Genomic DNA, 21,562 nt, shown 5'->3' on the forward strand with positions numbered 1-21,562 from the left:
GTAGCACCAAGTAAGTAAGTAAATAAATAATTTAATTAGCCTAAATAAGTAGGTGGTGGTATATTCTTTAATGTTTGAGTCTAATAATAATGTGATTTTGCAAGTGTGTTTGTGGGTGAAGTCACAATGGGGAGAAGAATTGCTACAAATATTAGTTTGTTTGTTTGTTACATTAATAATAACAATTATATATAATTTTTCTATAATTAAATTTTTCTTTAATAATTATTATTTGTTTGTCTATCTATTAAAATAATTATTGTTTAAATATAATTTTAGATTCTGCCTTATCCAATAATATTTATTTATTTATTGTAAATTATATACTTAATAATAATATTAAAATAATAGTAATAATATCCCTTGTATTATTAATGTTATTGTTATTAATAATTATTATTTGTTTGCTAATTCAAGAATTGTTATTTATTTATATATTTATTTATATAAAGGTTTTACTCTAACCATATCTATCTATATCTGTCTGTCTGTCTGTCTATCTGTCTGTCTGCCTGTCTGTCTGTCTGTCTGTCTGTCTTTCTGTCTGTCTGTCTGTCTTTCTGTCTGTCTTTCTGTCTGCTGTCTGTCTGTCTGTCTGCTGTCTGTCTGTCTGTCTGTCTGTCTGCTGTCTGTCTGTCTGTCTGTCTGTCCGCTGTCTGTCTGTCTGTCTGGAGCTTTAAGTTAAGAGCTTCGTTCAAGGGCACAATTGCTTGCTTCTTGAAAGTAACCCTCCAATGAGCTTTAACCAATATACCACAGCACCCACAAGTATGTTTCTCTGGGTTAATATAGTCAATACTCTGCTCCTCTAATGATGTCCATTAGGTTGGTTGTCAAATCTCATTGGATTTTTCTTTACTCTCAGAGTAAACCACAAATATTCAAAATCAGGCACATTTAAACCAACTGTAATATTAAAGGTCATTGCACACTGAGTCCGAAATTTTCGCACGCTAAAAAATATTAAGTATTAACATCAGTCTTGGTCAGTCACAAACCCTGTATCCCACATCAAAACATTATGTTCATTTACTATGGTTTATTTACAGTATTTAACATTATTTTAAATCCACGATCACCCCAAAAAAACCTTTTGAGGACCACTTGTACTCTTTCTATGAAGATTCTTTGCCTTGCTGTCTTCCATGCAGTTTTGTAATTACTTTGGGGAGCCTCCTCTTCCATTGTCAGTCAGCTGTGACCTCCAGGTGGGTGATTGAATGATTGAGGCTGGACAGAACGTGGGGGCCTGGACATTCCTATCATTCTCTGCCCAGGAGTCAAGCCTATCACAGACCTTCAGGGACTCCGCATTACAATGAGCATGGTAAACTCCCTAGAACATTACCTGCAGACTTCACCAGTACTTATGAGAAGGAGTTATAATGTATAGCATGTCCTGCTGTTGCCACATTCATGCTGAACCCCTGTTCATATTTGGATAGTTGTGTAAAAGCTGTGATGTTTTAATGTTTTACCATCAGTTAGTTCCATAGCAGTTCATTAAGGTTATTTATTTCATGGTTTCATAGGGAAAATTAAGCAGTCAAATGTAATACAAATAGATCAGTCACTGTAAACATGGATAAAACTGAACATTTCCTGCTCTCAACAAACTGCAGTAAACTGTGCATACTTGCATATCTATCACAAGAAAAAAGCGGGTGGGGGCTGATGCCATAAAGAAAACATGCATTACACAGAAGCAGCATTGAGTGTGAGCTTCTCTCTGCTCTTATAGGTGTGTGAGGAGGTTATAATGACCTGAGTCAGAGCGAACACTAGGCCACTGTCTGCTCGGACACAGCTCCTCCCTCCCACCCAATTGCTCAATCTGATTGGCTCAAAAAAATGTACTTTCTGTGATGTCACACACTGCCTTATGTCATGTTACCAAAGAAAACATCCACAAATACATATGGCTGCAAGCCAAAGATAACTAGGCCACCAAAATATTTGGCAAGATCTCGCTTTGGTGTGGAGGTGACACCAAAGGTGTTGCTGGGGTCTAGTTACCTGTGTACCTGATAAAGGGTTTATCATATGGCACATGATTTAAGTGAAGTAGTTCGCTCAAAACAAGGGGCAGTGCTTACACTGGATATTTGGAGGAATTTACTGTAACTGTAATAGGTGGGTGGATGCATTAGATACTTGTTTCCACTACAGTTCATGCTTGAATTTTCCTGTGCTCTTTTTTATGTATATTTACCATATTCAGTGCCCCCAAAAAGTAGTCGTATAAATGTATAAATGTCACTGTATTATTTTCTTTTATCTTCTTTTATTTTTTTAATATTTTTTATTTAATTTAATTTAATTCAAAAGTGCACTTTACAGACAGTGTCCAGTTGCATAAAATGCTTAGACTAGTCTTACAACATTTCTCAACAAACTTTTTTCTTTAAGACTGGTCATAACTATTTAAAGTCAGTTAAATTAAAACATAGATTTGTCTAATTTAAATTACAAAGACAAAAGTATTTTGGATTGTGGATCATGTTCATAGTTAATGTCCTGATCTACAGCCATGATTACTCTCTATGTAAACTTGAGGAGAACCAACTTCATACTTTCATTAAAAATCATCTTGACCAGTTGCTTAAAAGTCATTGCAAAAATGTTTCAGAAAAGTTAAGGTAGTTGTAAGAAAAAAATCTACCAAAATTGATTTGCAAATGGTGGTTTGTTATATGCATAACATTTAGTCACTTTAAGTGTGACTATAGGTTCAAATAAATTTGGGGTCACTGTACAGAATCAGTATTTACTATCATTTAGCCAGATTTATATAAAGATGTCTTGCAAAACTACAGTCTCCTTTTTGTATTCAGCACCTCACAAGCAGCCAGCGCACAATGTTTGCTTTCCTGAGTTGTAACTGTGGGGTTTCTGCTTTCAAACAGTTGGAGAAGATGAAGATGTAAACAACTAATCAGACTACAGGCTACAAAATATTGTCTGACATCAAGTATGCTACTGCCCTCGAGTAACAGCCCATGGAGTCACTAAAAAAAGGAAAAAACTGACAAGTGTGGACTTTACTGAAAAGCCTTTGGAGTGTGATTTTGATTTAATGTGGCTAAGCACTGTTTTTGTTCACCCACGAAGCCTCATTCATTTTGCTAATTGATTACTGAAGCCTGGCTACTGTCAGCTCCTGCTCTCTCACTAGGGCTGATGCTAATCCCTCAGTACTAAAACCCTCACACGAACTCATGACCAATCAGTCGACCACCACACAGATAGTAGAGCCAATGTAGTGTTCAAACTCATAATTTGAGTATTTCAACACTTTACAAAGAAAGAAGTTTTGATTTAAAATGAGCAACAAATTGTTAGCATGTTGGCTAATCACTTTGTTTACATGTCTTTGCTGAATTTGTGTTAGTGGGGTTTACAATTTTTTTTGTAGTTTCAGTGAGTCTGTTTGAGTGAATAAGTGGTAGATTTTTCACTGTGGTAGAGTTTCTGTAACTCACCACTAGGGAGAGCTGGATGATCACTGTTTGCAAAATCACATGTCCAAGTCCTGACACATGTAGTTAGACTGTTGAAAGGGTTAACATTTTATTCCATTTACAGAATGCTCACAAAATGTCATTTTAGAATCAGTAGTTATTATTTTCTCAAAATTGTTTTGTATTGTTTTATTATTGAAAATCGCAATGCCTAAGTACCGCAATACTGTAAGTGCTCCGAGAAGTTGAATAATGCAATAATTGACTATTAGACTATATTTGTTTCTGTATAATACTGGCTTTTTCAGTAAGAGAAACATAATGGAATTAAGGTGTCTAGCCTTTAATTTGTGTCTAGCTCTTAATTCAGGCTCTGGCATTTAGAGGACAGTACTGTCTAATTGCTCTATTAGGCATAATGCCCTTGAGTGGAGGCCATTGCTGCTAATTGAGACTTTTCAATAGACAAGAAATCCACAGTATTGCACAACTGATGGCTTTTGACAATAAACCAATTATGAATGTTGCTGGGGTACAGAAAAGGGAGTAGTGTGGTCGGTTGGATGGGAACACCATCTCTCCTGCTTAACCTTTGGGCCTCAAAGATCTCCTGAACCTAAAATAACAGGCTAACAGTTTGGGCTCCTTTTTGTTTACACGAGACTCTATAGCAAGTCCTTATTTTTGACCTTTACACTCTAAAAACTCTTATTTTCAGTGTACTGTAAGAGTTATACTTTAAAGCACCCACACACTGCAGGAAGTCAAGTGCTTACGGGGATGAACAGAAATGTATAGAGACATCTGATTGGTAAATGAAGCAGCATATATTCAGTGGATTTAAAGGCTAAAGGGCATTAACAGCAAGTAACGAGTTTTGAATAAGATGTTTTTTAAAAAAACATCTTCTGGTTTGACAGATTGAATGCAATATTAGCAGGAGAGTTATTTTTAGTGGGAATGTCCCTTTTGGTCCTTCTGTTCTATGTGAAGACACAGCCTTTCTTCTCCCAACAACCCTGTTGTAAATTAAACCCTAAACAATCTGCAACAATCATACTCAAGCACACACTGTCACCCTATGGATCAGAACAGACTCTCTTTGTCAGTGTATTGATGATCACTGAGCTGTGGAGTCTTGGCTGATGAATTTGGCTCAGTATTTCAATGCCCCGATTTTTCCCTCTGCTTGCAGAACACAAACTCCTAGTTTTCCCATGTTCCTGGACATGGAGGCCATCCAGAATATAATCGGCCCTCTGAGAGTTTTCTGATAACTCCATAATGTAGGCTAATGTTTTGAAAGTACATTACTGTTTAAAACTTTGGGGTCATTTGGGGATTATTGTTATTGTTTGTTTTATTGTTGTGTTTTGAGATGCATTAAATTGATCAAAATTGACATTAAAGCCATTTGTGGTGTTACAAACAGTGTTGGGGGTAGTAATGCATTACAAGTAATGTGAGTTACATAATTACTTTTTTCAACTAGTAAAGTAACGCATTACTTTTAATTTACAGGAAAATATCTGAGTTACTTTTTCAAATAAGTAACCATTTATTGACTGACAGCTCTCCTGTTCCCACACTGAGATAAATCAGGAGTAAGTGCAGAGGTGTTGTGTGTGCTGTGCAAACAATGTTACTGTAGTTCTACACTAAATGCGAATATGCATTTACTCATCTCACTCGCACAAGAACAGATTCAGTACTTCTTAAAATTAAAAAAACTGTGAAAAGCAAACTCTGAATATTATGCAAATCTGCAATAAAATTAAATGTTAACACAAAAATCCTTTATGTATTTAATCCCATTTTATTAACCTTTGCTGTCTTTGCTGCTGACCTTCAATTATCCAATTCAAGCATACTAATAAGCAAAAATGACTTTAGATAAACATAACATTTGTGTTTTGTTTTATATATTTATTTATTTGTGATTGAGAAGAAAGTGTTGAACTTTCTTCTCTTGCATCCTATTCTTCATTCATTCCAGAATGGAAGCACAGCTGAAAGGTTTGTTTGAGCTTTTTGAATTCCTTCAGCCTGAGGTTTATTCATTTCAGTTCAAGCAATCCCAATGTCAGATGAGAAAAAGTAACACATAAGTAACACAAGGCATTACTTTCCACAAAAAGTAACTAACACAATCAGTTACTTTTCTAGGGAGTAACACAATATTGCGATGCATTACTTTTAAAAGTAACTTTGCCCAATACTGATTACAAAATATTTATATTTCAATAAATGCTGCTCAGTGAAACTTTCTCTTCATCAAATAATGTTGAAAAAAAATGTATCATGGTTACCACAAAAATACTGAGCAGCAACTTTTTTTTAAATTTGGTAGTAGTAAGAAATGTTTCTTGAACACCAAATCAGCATGTTAAAATGATTTCTGGAGGATCGTATGACTGAAGTAATGACTGCTGAAAATTCAACTTTGTCATCATAGGAATGAATTACATTTGAAAATATATTGTAACACAAAGCATTACAATTGAAATAAGATTTCACAATATTACTGTTTTTACAGTATTTCTGATCAATAAATGCAGCCTTGGTGAGCACAAGAGACATTTTTCAAAAACATTACAAAATCTTACTAACCCTAAACTTGCTGATTTGGTGCATTTCTTTATATTATCAATGTAGAAAACACTTGTGCTGCTTAATATTTTTGTGGAAACTGAGATACTATGTTCAGAATTCTTTGATGAATAGAAAGTTCAAAAGAACAGCATTTATTTGAAATATAATTTATCTGTAACAACTTTACTGTCACTTTTGATCAATTTAATGCATTCTTGCTAAACAAAAGTTTTAATTTCACCATCACTTTAACACGTTGCATCGCTGCTCTATTATATTACTTTTCTTATCTGCCTGAACTTGAACTGGATCGCAGTTGCACTGAAAATGCATCCAGCGTCCTTATGCCTTCTTATGGAAATGTGCTGCTCAGTGTGTCTTTACTTTCACTGTATGTCCTTATAAGCTGAAGAAAAACATTTAGCAAGCTTTAAAACTTCATAGCTGCACACTGTTGTAAAATCTTCCATTTTTTTGCAAACAAACCACTTTGCCATGGGCTGAATCTTTGTCAGAGGTGGTAATTGGTGGAGGGGATTTAAGGAGGGGGCCGAGGTGGGGGTCAAAGGCTGTGCATTCTCCCTCTGTGTGTGCTCGACAATCCCATTATGATGGAGTAGAGGATCGGACATTTGGCTGCCCTGCTGAATACCAAAGTCTGCGTGGTGCATGGGGTACAGAGGGGGTCCGAGGGGGTACAGAGAGGAGACGTGTGGGAGGAGCGATATAGCATGTTCTGACGGTATTGCAACAGTGGACGACGTACGCTTATCTACCTCGCTCAGCCAAGCAGCATGGCGGCCCCGGTGCTGTCGCTGACCTGTCTGGTGCTCCTGAGCCTGGTCAGTGTCTCCTCTCAGTTCCAGTGGTTCAGGTTTCTATGGGTCCCAGAGACGACCTCATCTGCTCCTGCTGTCACTACACCTGTACCCACCACTACAGCACCAGAGGAGAGCACAGCCCCTGTCTTCCCAGCCTCCCCTCCTCAGCCCACAGAGGGATCCAGCAAAGCCAGAGCTAAGAAACCTCTCAGAATGTGGAAGAGTGGTGAGTGTCGGTCAGAATGAGGGATGAGGGAAAGTAGGAAGTTTTGAATCTAAAGTAATGTCTGCTGAAAATTCCGCGTTGCCATCACAGAAATAAATTACATTTTAAAATACATTGTAAAAGAAAACAGTTATTTTAAATTCAAATAAGAGTTCACAATATTGATGTTTTTACTGTATTTCTGATTAAATAAATGCAGTCTTGGTGAGTATAAGAGACATTTGTTTATAAAAACATTGGAAAATCTTACTGACCTGACACTTTTAAAGTTTCAGTGTCTTGAGTGTTATGATCCTTTCAGAAATCATTCTAATGCTGATTTGGTGTTGTCAATGTTGAAAACAGTTGTACTGCTGAATGTTTTTGTGGAAACTATACAAACCTCCAGGATTCTTTGGTGAACAGAAAGTTCAAATGAACTGCATTTAATTGAAATATTGTTTTTAACAATGTGAAAGTCTTTACTGTCACTTTTGATCAATTTAATGATTCATTGAGGATTTCATAATATACACTTTATTAAAACATTATACTATAAAGTAGCTTTGCAACTACATGTCAACTAACTGTCATTAGAGTATAACCAGGTTATATCGTTTTGTGCGAACGATATAAATCATAATGTGATTTTGTAGAAATTGTAATCAGGTGCTAAAAAAAAAAAAAGAGTACCCACTAAAATGTCTTTACATCAAGGACCCGATCATGGAACACTGCACAGTACAAGCACACCTTTGAGCTTCTTGAGTCTGTTCAGTAAAGAGCGTTTTGATTGGTGGATTAAAAGCTCACCGCGATTGGCTGAACGGAACATCCTCCAAAAAAAGATATTTATGAATCTTAACCTGCCAGGAAGGTCTCAAAAATACCTCACACAAATTCAAAGCAGTCCACGCACATGTGACGATTTGCAAATGCAGATTCAACGATCCATAAATACATGTAACATCATTCATAAATGTGTGATGGAAATTAATTCAAGAAATTTATATATACATATTTGTGTAAACATTTAAAATTTATTTAGGTAAGATGCATTTGTGTGAGCATTTGGGGAAATATTTATGCTTTTACTTGTGTATTTATGAATTGTGTTTTGAATTTACGAATCGGATTTTGTAAATGTAAATTGTGCTGTGCATTTATTAATTTTGTTTTGCAAATGTGTTATTTTTGAGGCTGATCTGTCTCCATATTAGAGTATTAATAGACTATGTTAGGGTTAGAGTTAGGGTTCGTACACTGAAAAAAATTACTTGTAGGATTTACTAAAAAAAAATCTTTAATTTGCACTAAAACATTTTTAAGTAGATTTTGCTGCTACTGCTCTGTACAATCTACTTACTATTGACCTTAACATTCATAAAGAAATTAAGTAAATTTTACATAATTATATATAATTTCAAATATAGAATTAAGTAAAAATCTACTTACCTAAGTTAAATAAATTTAACAAAGAAAATGAGCTTGGCCAGTAAAAGTTTGAGTAATTTTTACAAAAACATTTTTTGTAAATTTTTACTCAGTGAAAGCTTACTTCCCAATACTTCGATTTACTTAATTTAGCACCTAAATTAACCTTTTAAAGTGAATGTAAGAAAATAATACAATAGATATCATGTACACATTATATATACATAATTAATGCAGCACTCATCGGAACACAGAGACTTCGATACTTGGTACACAATACACAATGACAGTAACTGTGGTTCATTTTTGAGTATATGAATGTGTCATTTTGAGTAGAAAATAAACTCTAGATGTAACAAAATCACAAGTTACTAAACCTAACAACAAAAGCAATGATAAAACAGTGTACATACAGCTGGAAAACAGGAAAAAAAATCAACCTTATTAATTATTCATGCCCCAGTGCATGATGGGAACACCAGTATCAGAAAAGTTGAGAGCGTTTATATTTATGCTTTAACTTCTACAAGCTTAAATTGAGTACCAATATAGAATTTACTTTGTTTTGTTTTTTTTAAATTATTGGCTGAACTAACTGTTTCATATAGCAAATAACATTTGTTTTTGTGTAGTATTTACTTCACCAAATAATAATTTTTGTCAGTAAGTAGAATAAGTTGACATGTAGTTGCAAAGCTTCTTATTGTCAGCAGAATGTCTAAAGTGGACTATCGAAATTAGTGTTGCCATATGTTTTTCCAGCAGGAGAGATTTGCATATGTAAGATGTGTATCATTACCGTCTTATTAGTTTTAATTTATCCAAATGTAATTTGGGTTTAGCTGTGTGTTTGAATCATTACTGAGATTATGGTTAACCCATGAGGCTAGCAGATATTAAAGTGCAGCTTAATTCTGAATGGTTTCTAATTGTGCTATGCCGTTGTGTGAAAAAGATCAGCCTGGTGGTGTTCAGTGAGCCCACTTTTCTCTGAGAATAATGCTAAATCCCTATCACATGATATTATAATAATAGGATTAGGAGCAGGAGGTATTTGGGAAATTGGGGTCGCTGATGAAGCATCAATTGCAGGTCCACCTGCTGATTACAGGCACAAATATGTGAAATTAACCCTGGGGTCCAAACGTGTTTCTTAATTAATATCTCATTCATGCCATTACTTCATGCAGTCACTGAAGTAATTGTCTCTTCAGTGCATTTGAATGTGATATGAGTGTTGGTCAGAATGAGAGAATGAAACTTTGGTGAAAAGCCATTTTCATTGGTGAAGACACAAGCATCCTCATTGACTGTAAATGTATTTAGTTTCTTTGAAGATTTCATAATATATTTTTGTAATGAACCATCTGGAGAGATGTATTATACACTCATGCAATTTTACTCTTTGTCTCTTCACAATATTTGAATGTGATTTGCAGTATACTGTAGTAATTTGTTTTTTCTAATCTTTAAGAAAGTTAGTTGCTTTGCACTACTGTGTATTTTCAGCACAAACTTCCATGACCTGTAATTAATTTTATATGAAGAGAATCTTCTCTCTGCTGTACTGAATGCTTAGCTGAGTTATGAAACTCTTTGTTGTCAGACAAACAGAGAATTTGCTAGAAGCCCTGCAGCCCTGTAGAGCAGTTTATTTGGCATTTTACCTCATTATTATCATTATGACTCGTGTCAGATTGAAATGGCAAACATTTCTGAATGTTGTCAATTTGAGGAGTCTTTGGCATTGACTTTGGCATGAACTAATGAGAATGTTTTACTGTCTTCCTAATAATACTATGATACTAAGATAAATTCCTAGATTTTTGCTCTTGTAGAAGTAAAAAGTGCTTTCAAAATCTTTGCAAAGAGGCTGTATGATGCAACACCTTGTTATTGAATATACTTAAGAAATTCAATGAAACTTTTCGACAGTTCAATGAAACCCGAAACCTATGGTTTTCAAACCTGCTTGATTTTTCAATAAAAATTATGTCACAGTTCATTGAAAAATTAAATGAAACAGTTCAATGAAAATTCAGTTCAATAAAACCATAAAAAAATCATGAAAGCATCTCATATTCCAAAATTATAAGTCGTCTGAAGCCTTATAATGTATAAAGTTTTACATTTAAGTTCTTTATTATTGAACATACTGTATTAAGGAGGGAGAAATTACCAGTGAAGCACAATTTTCTGTCTTGCTTCTCACATAAATCTTTTTTTATCTTTTCAGAATTCTTGGAATATAGAGCATGATTCATATGGGCTGTGTTCCACAGAAGAAATCAAATTATATTAGTTTGCCTTGAGTTGAACTCCTTTTTGGAGCACTGTTTCTTTAATAAACATTAATTGAAATAATGGATTATTTATTTTTTATATACATGAAAATCTGTGTGTGAAGAACCCTGTTTCTGATTTTCATCGCAACACTTTTGTCTTGTTCAAAAGTTTTTAGACTGTATGTTCATGTATTATTAGGAGAGACATGTTTTCATAAATGTGGGAAGGCATTTTGGGACTGTATATTGTCCTTCATTTGAATGATTCCCCCTGTTACTGCATGTTTTCTTTCAGAGCGAGGGTCCAAGTGTCACCTAGTCCTGACTGAGCTAGTTGGTGTTCCTCTTCCTCCATCTGTGTCCTTCATCACTGGCTACGAGGGTTTCCCTGCTTACAATTTTGGGCCTAATGCTAATGTAGGTCGACTGACCCAATCCTTTGTACCTGAGCCCTTCTTCATGGACTTTGCCATTATTGTCACCGTCAAGCCCTCCAACTCTCAAGGAGGGGTTCTGTTCGCCATCACAGATCCCTCCCAGAGGATCGTCCACTTGGGCTTGGCGCTGACGCCCGTGGAGGATAAGACCCAGAGGATTGTACTGTATTACAGCGAGCCAGGGCTTGCAGACACCATGGAGGTGGCTTCCTTTAAAGTGCCTGATATGACACAGCAGTGGTACCGCTTTACACTGACGGTCGAGAACGAGGAGGTTCGGCTCTATATGGATTGTGAGGAGTACCACAGCGCCCCCCTGAAGAGAAGCCAGCAGCCCCTCAGCTTTAAGCAAGGCTCGGGTATCTTTGTGGCAAATGCGGGCAGTACTGGCCTGGAGAGATTTGTGGTAGGTCACCATTTTACCAAATCTCAAAAACCTTTACCTAATGGGCTTTATCATTTATCAAAGTTTAAACACCTCACAAAACAGAACGAAACGTAAAAGAAGAGCTGAAACCATATTGCCTGGGGTCTTGATCATATGTACCTTTAATAAATCGGCTGGCTCACACTGAAAGACAGTTTTATCATTTATCATTGATCCATGATCAAAAGTTGCTAAAGGTTATTCACAGCTACCTGGAGCAAAGAAAGAGTGAACAAGTACAAACTGTTCAAAAGAGGCAGTGTGCTTTCATTCTGATAATGTTTACTGTGATTATAAACTGACATGGATGGTATATTGACATGACATTTATTGGCATCAGTTGATATTGAATTATGCATTGTCATTTTCCCATTTTTTTATGCTTAGATTGCCTTCGCTATAATCTAACACTCACTTAAAGTGAATGTTTAAAAACATGAATAATACTGTTAAATTTAATCTTTAGAAAATGTTATGTTAAATATCAATTTCTCATACTATACATTATAACGTTGTGATGCCTAAATTCACTTTTAGATTTTAGTGTTTTATTTTTATATTTGTTGAATGTTATATTTTATTTAGACAAAATAGTACAGAATTTTAATATTGTATTTTTTTTTCTATTGAAGCCCATTTCTGACACATAAGAATAAAAATCATGATTTATTAAATAAAAAAATGACATAAAAAATTCTGATTTAGTACTTAAGTAATGAAAAAGCCATAGTTAGGAAATAAAATGTCAAAAATTGTGAGATAAGAAGTCATAATTATGACAAACCAATTTCAGCCAATTATCGGTGCATACCAATGTTTTTAATGTTTAAAATATTTTATTACATATAAAATGATAATAAGATAAAACATTACCTTACAAAATCATTAGTTGACTATAAATTAATTGTTCCCTAATTTATTCACATTTACATTCTACAACACCCACCATACCAAATTTTTTTTTATTTTTTATATTTTGATTCTGACAATGTCCTCTGCCGCATATAAACCAATTCCAGCTGAGGAGATTTTGTCTCATGTGTTGGTGTGTTGTGTTTAGGGAGGCTTGTTGTCATGGAGAAGACTTCAGGAAGGTTGAATCCTTTTGTGTTAAGTGGCATAATGCTAGATGGGCCTCCTTCAAGGAAAGAGAAGCAACTAACAATGAAACTCTCACCTAGAGAGAAATAATGCTACTTATAGACCTGGCTAAAACCCCATAGGTCCCAGGTTCAGACTTGCAATTACTGTTGTATTCTCTTGTAAAGGCACAAGTCAGTTTTGTTGTTGAGCTTTTGTTCTTTCACGTCTCCCTTCAGAGGTAATACTGATGAAAATTGTTGTGTTAATATGTGTTATCTGTAATGGTTCTAATCGAGTTTTGCTTGTCATTGTTTTATGGTTGTTTGGACTAGGACGTTTCCTAATGCCTTTAATAATGAAAGTAGCTGATGGCCGTCATAAATCCCAGCTGTACTTGAATGAAAGCGTGGCTAAAAGAACCCATTAAATCCTAATGAGTAAAGCAGGAGGTGCTTCATCTGAAAGCCTGCTGATAACTGAACAAAATTTATTACCTTCCCTTAAGCGTTTCTGGCACATCACTGAGCGCTGGAAGAATTTGTGCTGCTGTACTCCTGAACGCTGTCTACTGCTGTTAGAATGAAAATAACAGAACAGATCTCCTCCTGACAGTAGTTTACAGCTCCAGGCAGCACTTGTGTATGAACATGATTGCAGTGTGATTAACCACTTGGTATTCTGCAAATATACACAGCAATCTTGTACACAAACAATTTGGTTTTGTTTTAAACGGCTGAACAACTAAACCTTTTCTTTCTCTGACTCTTTCTATCTCATTCTGTCAGGGGTCTATTCAACAGCTGGTAATAAAACCGGACCCTAGGGCAGCGGAAGAGCAGTGTGAAGAGGATGACCCCAGCGTGAGCCCATTTTCATTATCCTCTCTGTCTTGTTCGTGTTATTTGTCTCAGAATATTATTACACTGTCCTTGGCTGTTTTCTAGAGTAGTATGGCTGGCACTCCCTCTTGTGGTGGAGTCGCTGGTGACGCTCCTGATGTTTTGCAGTTGCAGACCTCCGGGGACAGAAGTGGTGATGGTGATTATGATGATGAAGAAGAACATGGGAGACATGAAGTAATCTTCGGTCAGACAAATGTGAGAGAAGACAAAGAAAAGGTTTGACAGAAACACTTCACTGCACACATTACATTACATTTCTATTAACCTGATTAAATTAAATTAAAAAATAAATATATATCTATCAACCCAGTTACATAGTTTTGCCATGTAAATGTGTCTAATTTTTTTCAAATGTGCCATTTATTAAAGCCATACATTATCCAGGACCATTATGCCATTTACAGATTATATGTGTTAGAAGGATTCGCTTACAATACTGTTCAGAAGTGTTGTTATTTATTTATTCTTGTTTTATTTTTGTTTTTGAAAGAATGCATTAAATTGAGCAAAAGTGTTATACTGATACAAAAAAAAAATCTTTTGAATGTTGTTATTCATCAAACAATCCTGAAAAAAGTCACAGTTTCCACAATAATTAAGCAGCACAACTGTTTTCAAAATTGATAATAATCAGAAATGTTTCTTAAGCAGTAAATCAGCACATTACAATGATTTCTGAAGGATCATGTGACACTGTTTTAAAACATAAACCAATCTTACTGATGCCAAACATTTGATTGGTAGTGTATGAATAACTTTATAATACATTATATATACAGGATTCATATCAAGTGTTTTCAGATCTTGAATTAATTTTTGAATTTTTTTTTTTATTATATGCACAAATGCATAACATTCACAAATGAATAGATGAGCATGAAAGAAAAAATCGTTTTCATATTTGTTTGTCTTGTTATGTGTGTGTTGTAGTCAATGTAATTATTTCTTTGTTGACATTATGCTGTATTTATCTTTGCCAAACAGGAAGCAAAGCGATTCATTCTCCCTCTAGGGAGTTGCGTTTAGTTACAATATTCAGAGGAATCAAAAGGGTTTAAATCTTCTGTTCTCTCACAGAAACACATGACAGAAAGAACATCATTTATGTATCAACACTGATCCAAAAATATTGCTGTTTTACTTTCCTAGTGCACTTTAAATGTGAAGAGAGGTCTTTTTTAATGCTAAAGGGATAGCTCACCCAAAGATGAACTGTATATTTTGCTTTCTTGCTTGGAACACAAAAATGTTTTTGCAGAATGCTCCTTCTAATGAAAATTAATGGGGAAGGGAGTTGCTGAACTCCAAAAAATACACTATATACAGTATATAACACTCTAAAGCAATATGATAGCTTTACATTAAAATATATATTCAAACATGGCTCTCTAAAACATGTAATGGAAGGAGTGACGTTAATACCGATTGGTCACAAGAGACATGAAAACCACTTGCAAAGCTGCTGTGATGTAATGCATTGCAATGCATGACAGGACTGAACCAAGACAAATTGTTTCCCAGCCAGGGATTCACCAATTTCTACAGTCCCATGTTAATGTGACAAGTGTTCAGAATTAAAACTATAAATATGATCAAAATGATTAAATAAGTTATTGCAATGATGTCCAAATAGCAATGTGTAAAGTTGTTGTGAAAATGCATTACATTTAATTGTTACTTTAAATATCAGAGGGCACTTCAAGAAAAAAAAATTAGGGCATAGGAGTTCAGTTGACAAACAAGGTTGGGACCTCTGGTTTGAGCAATCTGACATGTTAACTATCAACTCAACCAAGTTTGTTCTAACAATGGAAGACGTGGGTCAGATAGGAGTGGTAGTAGTGTTTAGAAACCTGCTAGTCTGTGTGGTGCTACTACTAATTATACACTTTACCTTTAAAAAGTTTTATAAAATACTTAAACTTTTTAAATCAATCCTTAGGATATTAAGTAAAGATCATGTTCCATGAAGATATTCTGTAAATTTCCTGCCATAAATATATTAAAACTTAATTTTTATTAGTAATATGCATTGCTAAGAACTTCATTTGGACAGCTTTAAAGGCAATTTTCTCAGTATTTTGATTTTTTTGCACCCTTAGATTCCAGATTTTCAAATAGTTGTATCTCGGCCAAATATTGTCCTACCCTAACAAACTATTCATCAATGGAAAGCTCATTTATTCAACTTTCAGATTATGTATAATCTCAATTTCCAATGTGTATTCAATTCAATTCAAGTTTATTTGTACAGCGCTTTTCACGATAATCACTATATCACTGTATAAATCACTCAAGTTCCAAAAATTGACCCTTATGACTGGTTTTGTGGTCCAGGGTCACATATATGTTGTAAGAATGTAATCAGTTGATGTATTATTGCTTGCAGACATATAGACCCACATATCCTGTCCAAGCTCCGCCCACTGTGTCACCTGACATAGACGAAGGGGAGTTTTCAGGACATGTGACCCCGATAGACGAAAGGCTGCTTAGAGGTGAGAGGACACTTTAATTAAGACAAAAAAATTAGCTTTATTTTACCTATTTCGTGAATGTTTCATTTTCAGCAAATTAATATTAATATTGGTTGTTAATCCTTTCAGGGACTTACAAAACAGATGACACAGGGGAGAGTACAGGGGATGTAAGTATTACACTTCATTTCCTGTTTTTAAAAAAAACGGATACTTATTTTTGAATTAACTGACTTCTGTAGTACAGTATATGATGGTTAAAATGACGTAATAGTCTTGCATACTCAATTATAGAATTATAGTATCTCTTGAACTGTCTCAGAGTTCTGGCCAGGGGCAAAAAGGGGAGCGTGGAGAACCTGGACCTGCAGGCCCCCCAGGACCCCCCGGATCTCCTGGACTATCTCTCCCACCCACACATTCAGGTCAACCTGGACAGAGAGGCCCTCAAGGTCCAATGGGTCCACCAGGAAGACAAGGCAGACCAGGGAAAGATGGACAACCCGTATGATTATTTCCTCATGATGATGAGACAATATTGAATGTGTTACTTCTTCTTATTCTTTTTGAGACTATGTCTAACCTTTTGTCTATAAACATAGTACTATAGACCATTTCATGTCCTAGCAGTATAGATTGAGTGAACTAGAATTTTTTTATCTCTTGCCTATGTTTTGCAGGGAGGCAAAGGTGAAGAAGGAAAACCAGTGAGTAATAATTTGCTTACATATGGACAGTTTTAAAATACTGGTATGTGTACAGATGAAGGACAGTACATTCAGTACAGTGTTGCACAAAGTTTGTTGTGCACATATTACAATTGTTAATTTAATAATCCTTTTTGGTAGAACTCAAAATAAGAGACATATTTGATTCTTTAGAATTATAAGAACAAAAAAATTTAGGTTGCACCTTATTTTACAGTACTACACTTATCTGTACTTACATTGTACTTCCTGTGGGTTAGGGTTAGGTTTACGGGTAAGTTCAGGGTTACCTACAGTAGTTATTACCCAGTTATTGTAATTATTATAAAAAGTGCATAGTATGTAGACTAAATGTACACGCAGAACAGGACTGTAATAAAGTGCTACCAAAAATGCCTTTAGCAGTGCTCAGAGATGACCAGATGACATTCAAATAGAACACACAGGTTCCTTTTTGGTCTTCTTACATTAAATTAAAGAAAAGTAAGACTTGATTCCTGCAATTTGTGAACCAAATCAAATTAGATTTGTATTTAAAAAAAAACAAAGTAAGAAAAAAATTGTAGAAAAAAAATACCTTTTTTCCTGTACCTTCTTTTTTTCATTTACACTACTTTTGTATTCACACAGTTTTGTATTGCACAATATCTGGCTATTCACACCCCATTTTATGTCTAATTTGCAGAATTTGAGTTTAATCCACATTATTTTTAAGAGCAGGCCTTAGTCATTTTTAACTTGAATGTGCTTCCGGAGTCAGCCACTTCCAGTTATTTTAGAAGTACAAAAACAGTCTGTTATACTGCTTGATGTTTCAAACAGGTATTTGTTATATTATTTTAATTATCACAATCATAAACACACTGGTTTGTAGCATGTTACTGCCCTTTGTTATTCTACTAATTATTTACCTTTACCTACAGCAGATAAAGAATCAGATTCAGAAGAAATAATTTACTTTCAAGTTGAAAATAAGGAGGATATAATGTAATAGAATTTCATGGCTTCATGTTTACATCTGTCTCCACTGATCTTAATACAATGTCTCTTTAATGCAGGGGCAGAGAGGACCTCCAGGACTTCCAGGATTACCTGGAGAATCTGGAGTCAAAGGAGAAAAGGTGAGGGATAATGCAGTTGAGCTGCCTCCCAAACATGTGATTATCCACAATGCCTCAGTACAGCGTGAACTTTTTTTCAAGCTCAAAAGCAGAAGCTTGTATTTCATCCTATTTAACTCTTTTTAGGGTGATTCTGCGGTTGGTCTGCCTGGTCCACCAGGGCCTCCCGGACCACCGGGGCCATCCAAACCAATTAAAGTTCCAGTAAGTATATTGCACAAACTGTGTGGCTTTAAGTTTACTTCATATTGGGGGAAAATGCATTTGTTTCCAAAGCATGTGATTTGTAACTGCACTGTTTCTCTAGATGATGTCTTTGGCTAAGGTTAAGGTATACTTTATTTTCCCAGAGGGAAATTAATCTTGGGCTCAAAATACAGCCACTGCATCACCACACTTAAAACAATACATTGCACAAAAAAACCATACATCTCAATAAAACATCTGTACAGTGTTGCACAAAGTTTGTTGTGCACATATTACAATTGTTAATTTAATAATCCTTTTTGGTAGAACTCAAAATAAGAGACATATTTGATTCTTTAGAATTATAAGAACAAAAAAATTTAGGTTGCACCTTATTTTACAGTACTACACTTATCTGTACTTACATTGTACTTCCTGTGGGTTAGGGTTAGGTTTACGGGTAAGTTCAGGGTTACCTACAGTAGTTATTACCCAGTTATTGTAATTATTATAAAAAGTGCATAGTATGTAGACTAAATGTACACGCAGAACAGGACTGTAATAAAGTGCTACCAAAAATGCCTTTAGCAGTGCTCAGAGATGACCAGATGACATTCAAATAGAACACACAGGTTCCTTTTTGGTCTTCTTACATTAAATTAAAGAAAAGTAAGACTTGATTCCTGCAATTTGTGAACCAAATCAAATTAGATTTGTATTTAAAAAAAAACAAAGTAAGAAAAAAATTGTAGAAAAAAAATACCTTTTTTCCTGTACCTTCTTTTTTTCATTTACACTACTTTTGTATTCACACAGTTTTGTATTGCACAATATCTGGCTATTCACACCCCATTTTATGTCTAATTTGCAGAATTTGAGTTTAATCCACATTATTTTTAAGAGCAGGCCTTAGTCATTTTTAACTTGAATGTGCTTCCGGAGTCAGCCACTTCCAGTTATTTTAGAAGTACAAAAACAGTCTGTTATACTGCTTGATGTTTCAAACAGGTATTTGTTATATTATTTTAATTATCACAATCATAAACACACTGGTTTGTAGCATGTTACTGCCCTTTGTTATTCTACTAATTATTTACCTTTACCTACAGCAGATAAAGAATCAGATTCAGAAGAAATAATTTACTTTCAAGTTGAAAATAAGGAGGATATAATGTAATAGAATTTCATGGCTTCATGTTTACATCTGTCTCCACTGATCTTAATACAATGTCTCTTTAATGCAGGGGCAGAGAGGACCTCCAGGACTTCCAGGATTACCTGGAGAATCTGGAGTCAAAGGAGAAAAGGTGAGGGATAATGCAGTTGAGCTGCCTCCCAAACATGTGATTATCCACAATGCCTCAGTACAGCGTGAACTTTTTTTCAAGCTCAAAAGCAGAAGCTTGTATTTCATCCTATTTAACTCTTTTTAGGGTGATTCTGCGGTTGGTCTGCCTGGTCCACCAGGGCCTCCCGGACCACCGGGGCCATCCAAACCAATTAAAGTTCCAGTAAGTATATTGCACAAACTGTGTGGCTTTAAGTTTACTTCATATTGGGGGAAAATGCATTTGTTTCCAAAGCATGTGATTTGTAACTGCACTGTTTCTCTAGATGATGTCTTTGGCTAAGGTTAAGGTATACTTTATTTTCCCAGAGGGAAATTAATCTTGGGCTCAAAATACAGCCACTGCATCACCACACTTAAAACAATACATTGCACAAAAAAACCATACATCTCAATAAAACATCTCAATACAAAATCACTTAACACTATTTAGTGACTTCATTGCTGATGGAATGAATGAATTCCTGAACCTCTTAAGTCTGCACCTTCTTAATCTCCTTTCCAATGGTAACCTTTCAAATTCTGGATTCAATATGTGTGTTGTATTGTTTAAAATCTTATATGCCTCTCTTAGCAATGATTTTGTGCAAGGTCTGGAGATAAGAATGTTCCTTTATGCCCAAGATCTTCATGGCTACTGTAAATCTGATGTATTAAGATGTCAAGTCACATTTATATATATAGCAGTTTATACAATACAGCTTTATAGTAATAAACAGGAAAATACCAGGACTGATGTTGCAAAATTAATCAAATATTAGATAAATTCAGATTCTGCTGTAAAGCATCTCTAAAAAGACAATAGTGTCGTTATTAATCTTGAGTTCAACGTTGGTTCAGTTAAGTTCAATAACAGTGTCAATGTTGCTAAATTTGTTAGTTATGAAACTAATGTAATTCAGCTCAAACTGTCCATGCTGTGCATTCTGCTTATTAAGAACATATCTCCATTTTTAATGACAGTATGGATTTGATGCTCTCGGCTCTGGATTTGAAGATGTTGACATTGATACAGAACGTCTTAGAGTGAGTAAATCTGCCCGTGTTTTGACAATATTCTTACAGTACTGTATTTAATGGCATTTAACATTCAGGTTGTCAATGTATGTCACTATAAATGATAATGTCATATTCTAGGGTCCACCTGGTCCTCCAGGGCCTCCAGGGAAACCTGGCCCTCCTGGTCCTAATGGCCCCTTAGGGGCTTTGCTGCCTGGACCACCAGGCGCCCCTGGCAAGGATGGCAGAGATGGGCAACCTGGACTTCGTGTGAGTATGTTCTCTCTTCAGTTAAATCAGCTGCTGAAGAGAGACTCAGTTTACATTTCATTACAATTCATATCTCATCTGCTTCTCCTGTTGGCCCTGTCATTTCATATTACATATGACGTCTAATGCACTCAGACAACTTGAAATGAAGCCATGTAAATAGATAAGTAACTCAGACCAGCAGATACATTATTAATTCCCCATCAAGCACTTGTTAAGATTTCCCAGTGTTGCTAAGTGATGGTTGTATCACGGCTTTTAGCTGATTCATGTTGTCTTCTTTCCTTCTCTCGATTGCCCAGCTATTTGAGGACTGGTTTAGTGGGTCTGGCACTGACTCTGGGTTTGGCTCAGGGTTTGGCTCAGGGTTTGGTAAAGGACAGGCATTGCCCTGGTTCGTTCAGGTCACTGAACCAGTAGGTTGGAAAAGACAGCATTTTCTCTCCAACAATATTTGCTTGTCGACATTTGCCTGAATGCAAACTAAGATTTGGATTAGTTTACATTGTTATATTTTTTCATGTATTTTCTCCAGTCAAATACTTGCTATGGCTTTACATCATACTTTCCCCCTGACATATAGCTAATAGAGGGTTGTTAGATACTTTAGAAGCTGTTAGACAGGCACATGCACTCATTATTTTTGAGGGGGCAATTTTTAAGATTATATTTAATGTGAATTTAACATTGAAAGTTAATGTGAACAAAAACATTGCAAGTTAGGCAAGTTAGGCTAACACTTTCATTTTATAGAAAGAGAGCAAAGAACATTTACATTATCAAAGAACATTTTCACTGACAGTCTAA

General features: G+C 35.3%; 1 protein-coding gene across 3 annotated transcripts in view; it reads left to right on the forward strand.

The window, feature by feature from the left end:
- The window catches only part of LOC107722600 (collagen alpha-1(XVIII) chain-like), a 44,460-nt gene that overhangs the window by 4,542 nt on the left and 18,356 nt on the right, over positions 1-21,562 (forward strand). The window contains exons 1-12 of one of the 3 annotated variants that reach the window (XM_016531026.1): positions 6,627-7,100; positions 11,094-11,641; positions 13,531-13,605; positions 13,753-13,863; positions 16,037-16,145; positions 16,254-16,294; positions 16,447-16,629; positions 16,805-16,831; positions 17,890-17,952; positions 18,079-18,156; positions 20,450-20,512; positions 20,624-20,755. In XM_016531026.1, the coding sequence (XP_016386512.1) occupies positions 6,848-7,100; positions 11,094-11,641; positions 13,531-13,605; positions 13,753-13,863; positions 16,037-16,145; positions 16,254-16,294; positions 16,447-16,629; positions 16,805-16,831; positions 17,890-17,952; positions 18,079-18,156; positions 20,450-20,512; positions 20,624-20,755 (1,683 nt within the window). In that variant the 5' untranslated portion in view covers positions 6,627-6,847. Of the gene's footprint in view, positions 1-6,626; positions 7,101-11,093; positions 11,642-13,530; positions 13,606-13,752; positions 13,864-16,036; positions 16,146-16,253; positions 16,295-16,446; positions 16,630-16,804; positions 16,832-17,889; positions 17,953-18,078; positions 18,157-20,449; positions 20,513-20,623; positions 20,756-21,562 lie in introns of those variants that run through there. The other 2 variants (XM_016531027.1, XM_016531028.1) reach the window with 2 other exon arrangements.

Source organism: Sinocyclocheilus rhinocerous, unplaced genomic scaffold (genome assembly GCF_001515625.1).
Source record: "Sinocyclocheilus rhinocerous isolate Xijiao unplaced genomic scaffold, SAMN03320098_v1.1 scaffold541, whole genome shotgun sequence".
Lineage (NCBI taxonomy): Eukaryota > Metazoa > Chordata > Actinopteri > Cypriniformes > Cyprinidae > Sinocyclocheilus > Sinocyclocheilus rhinocerous.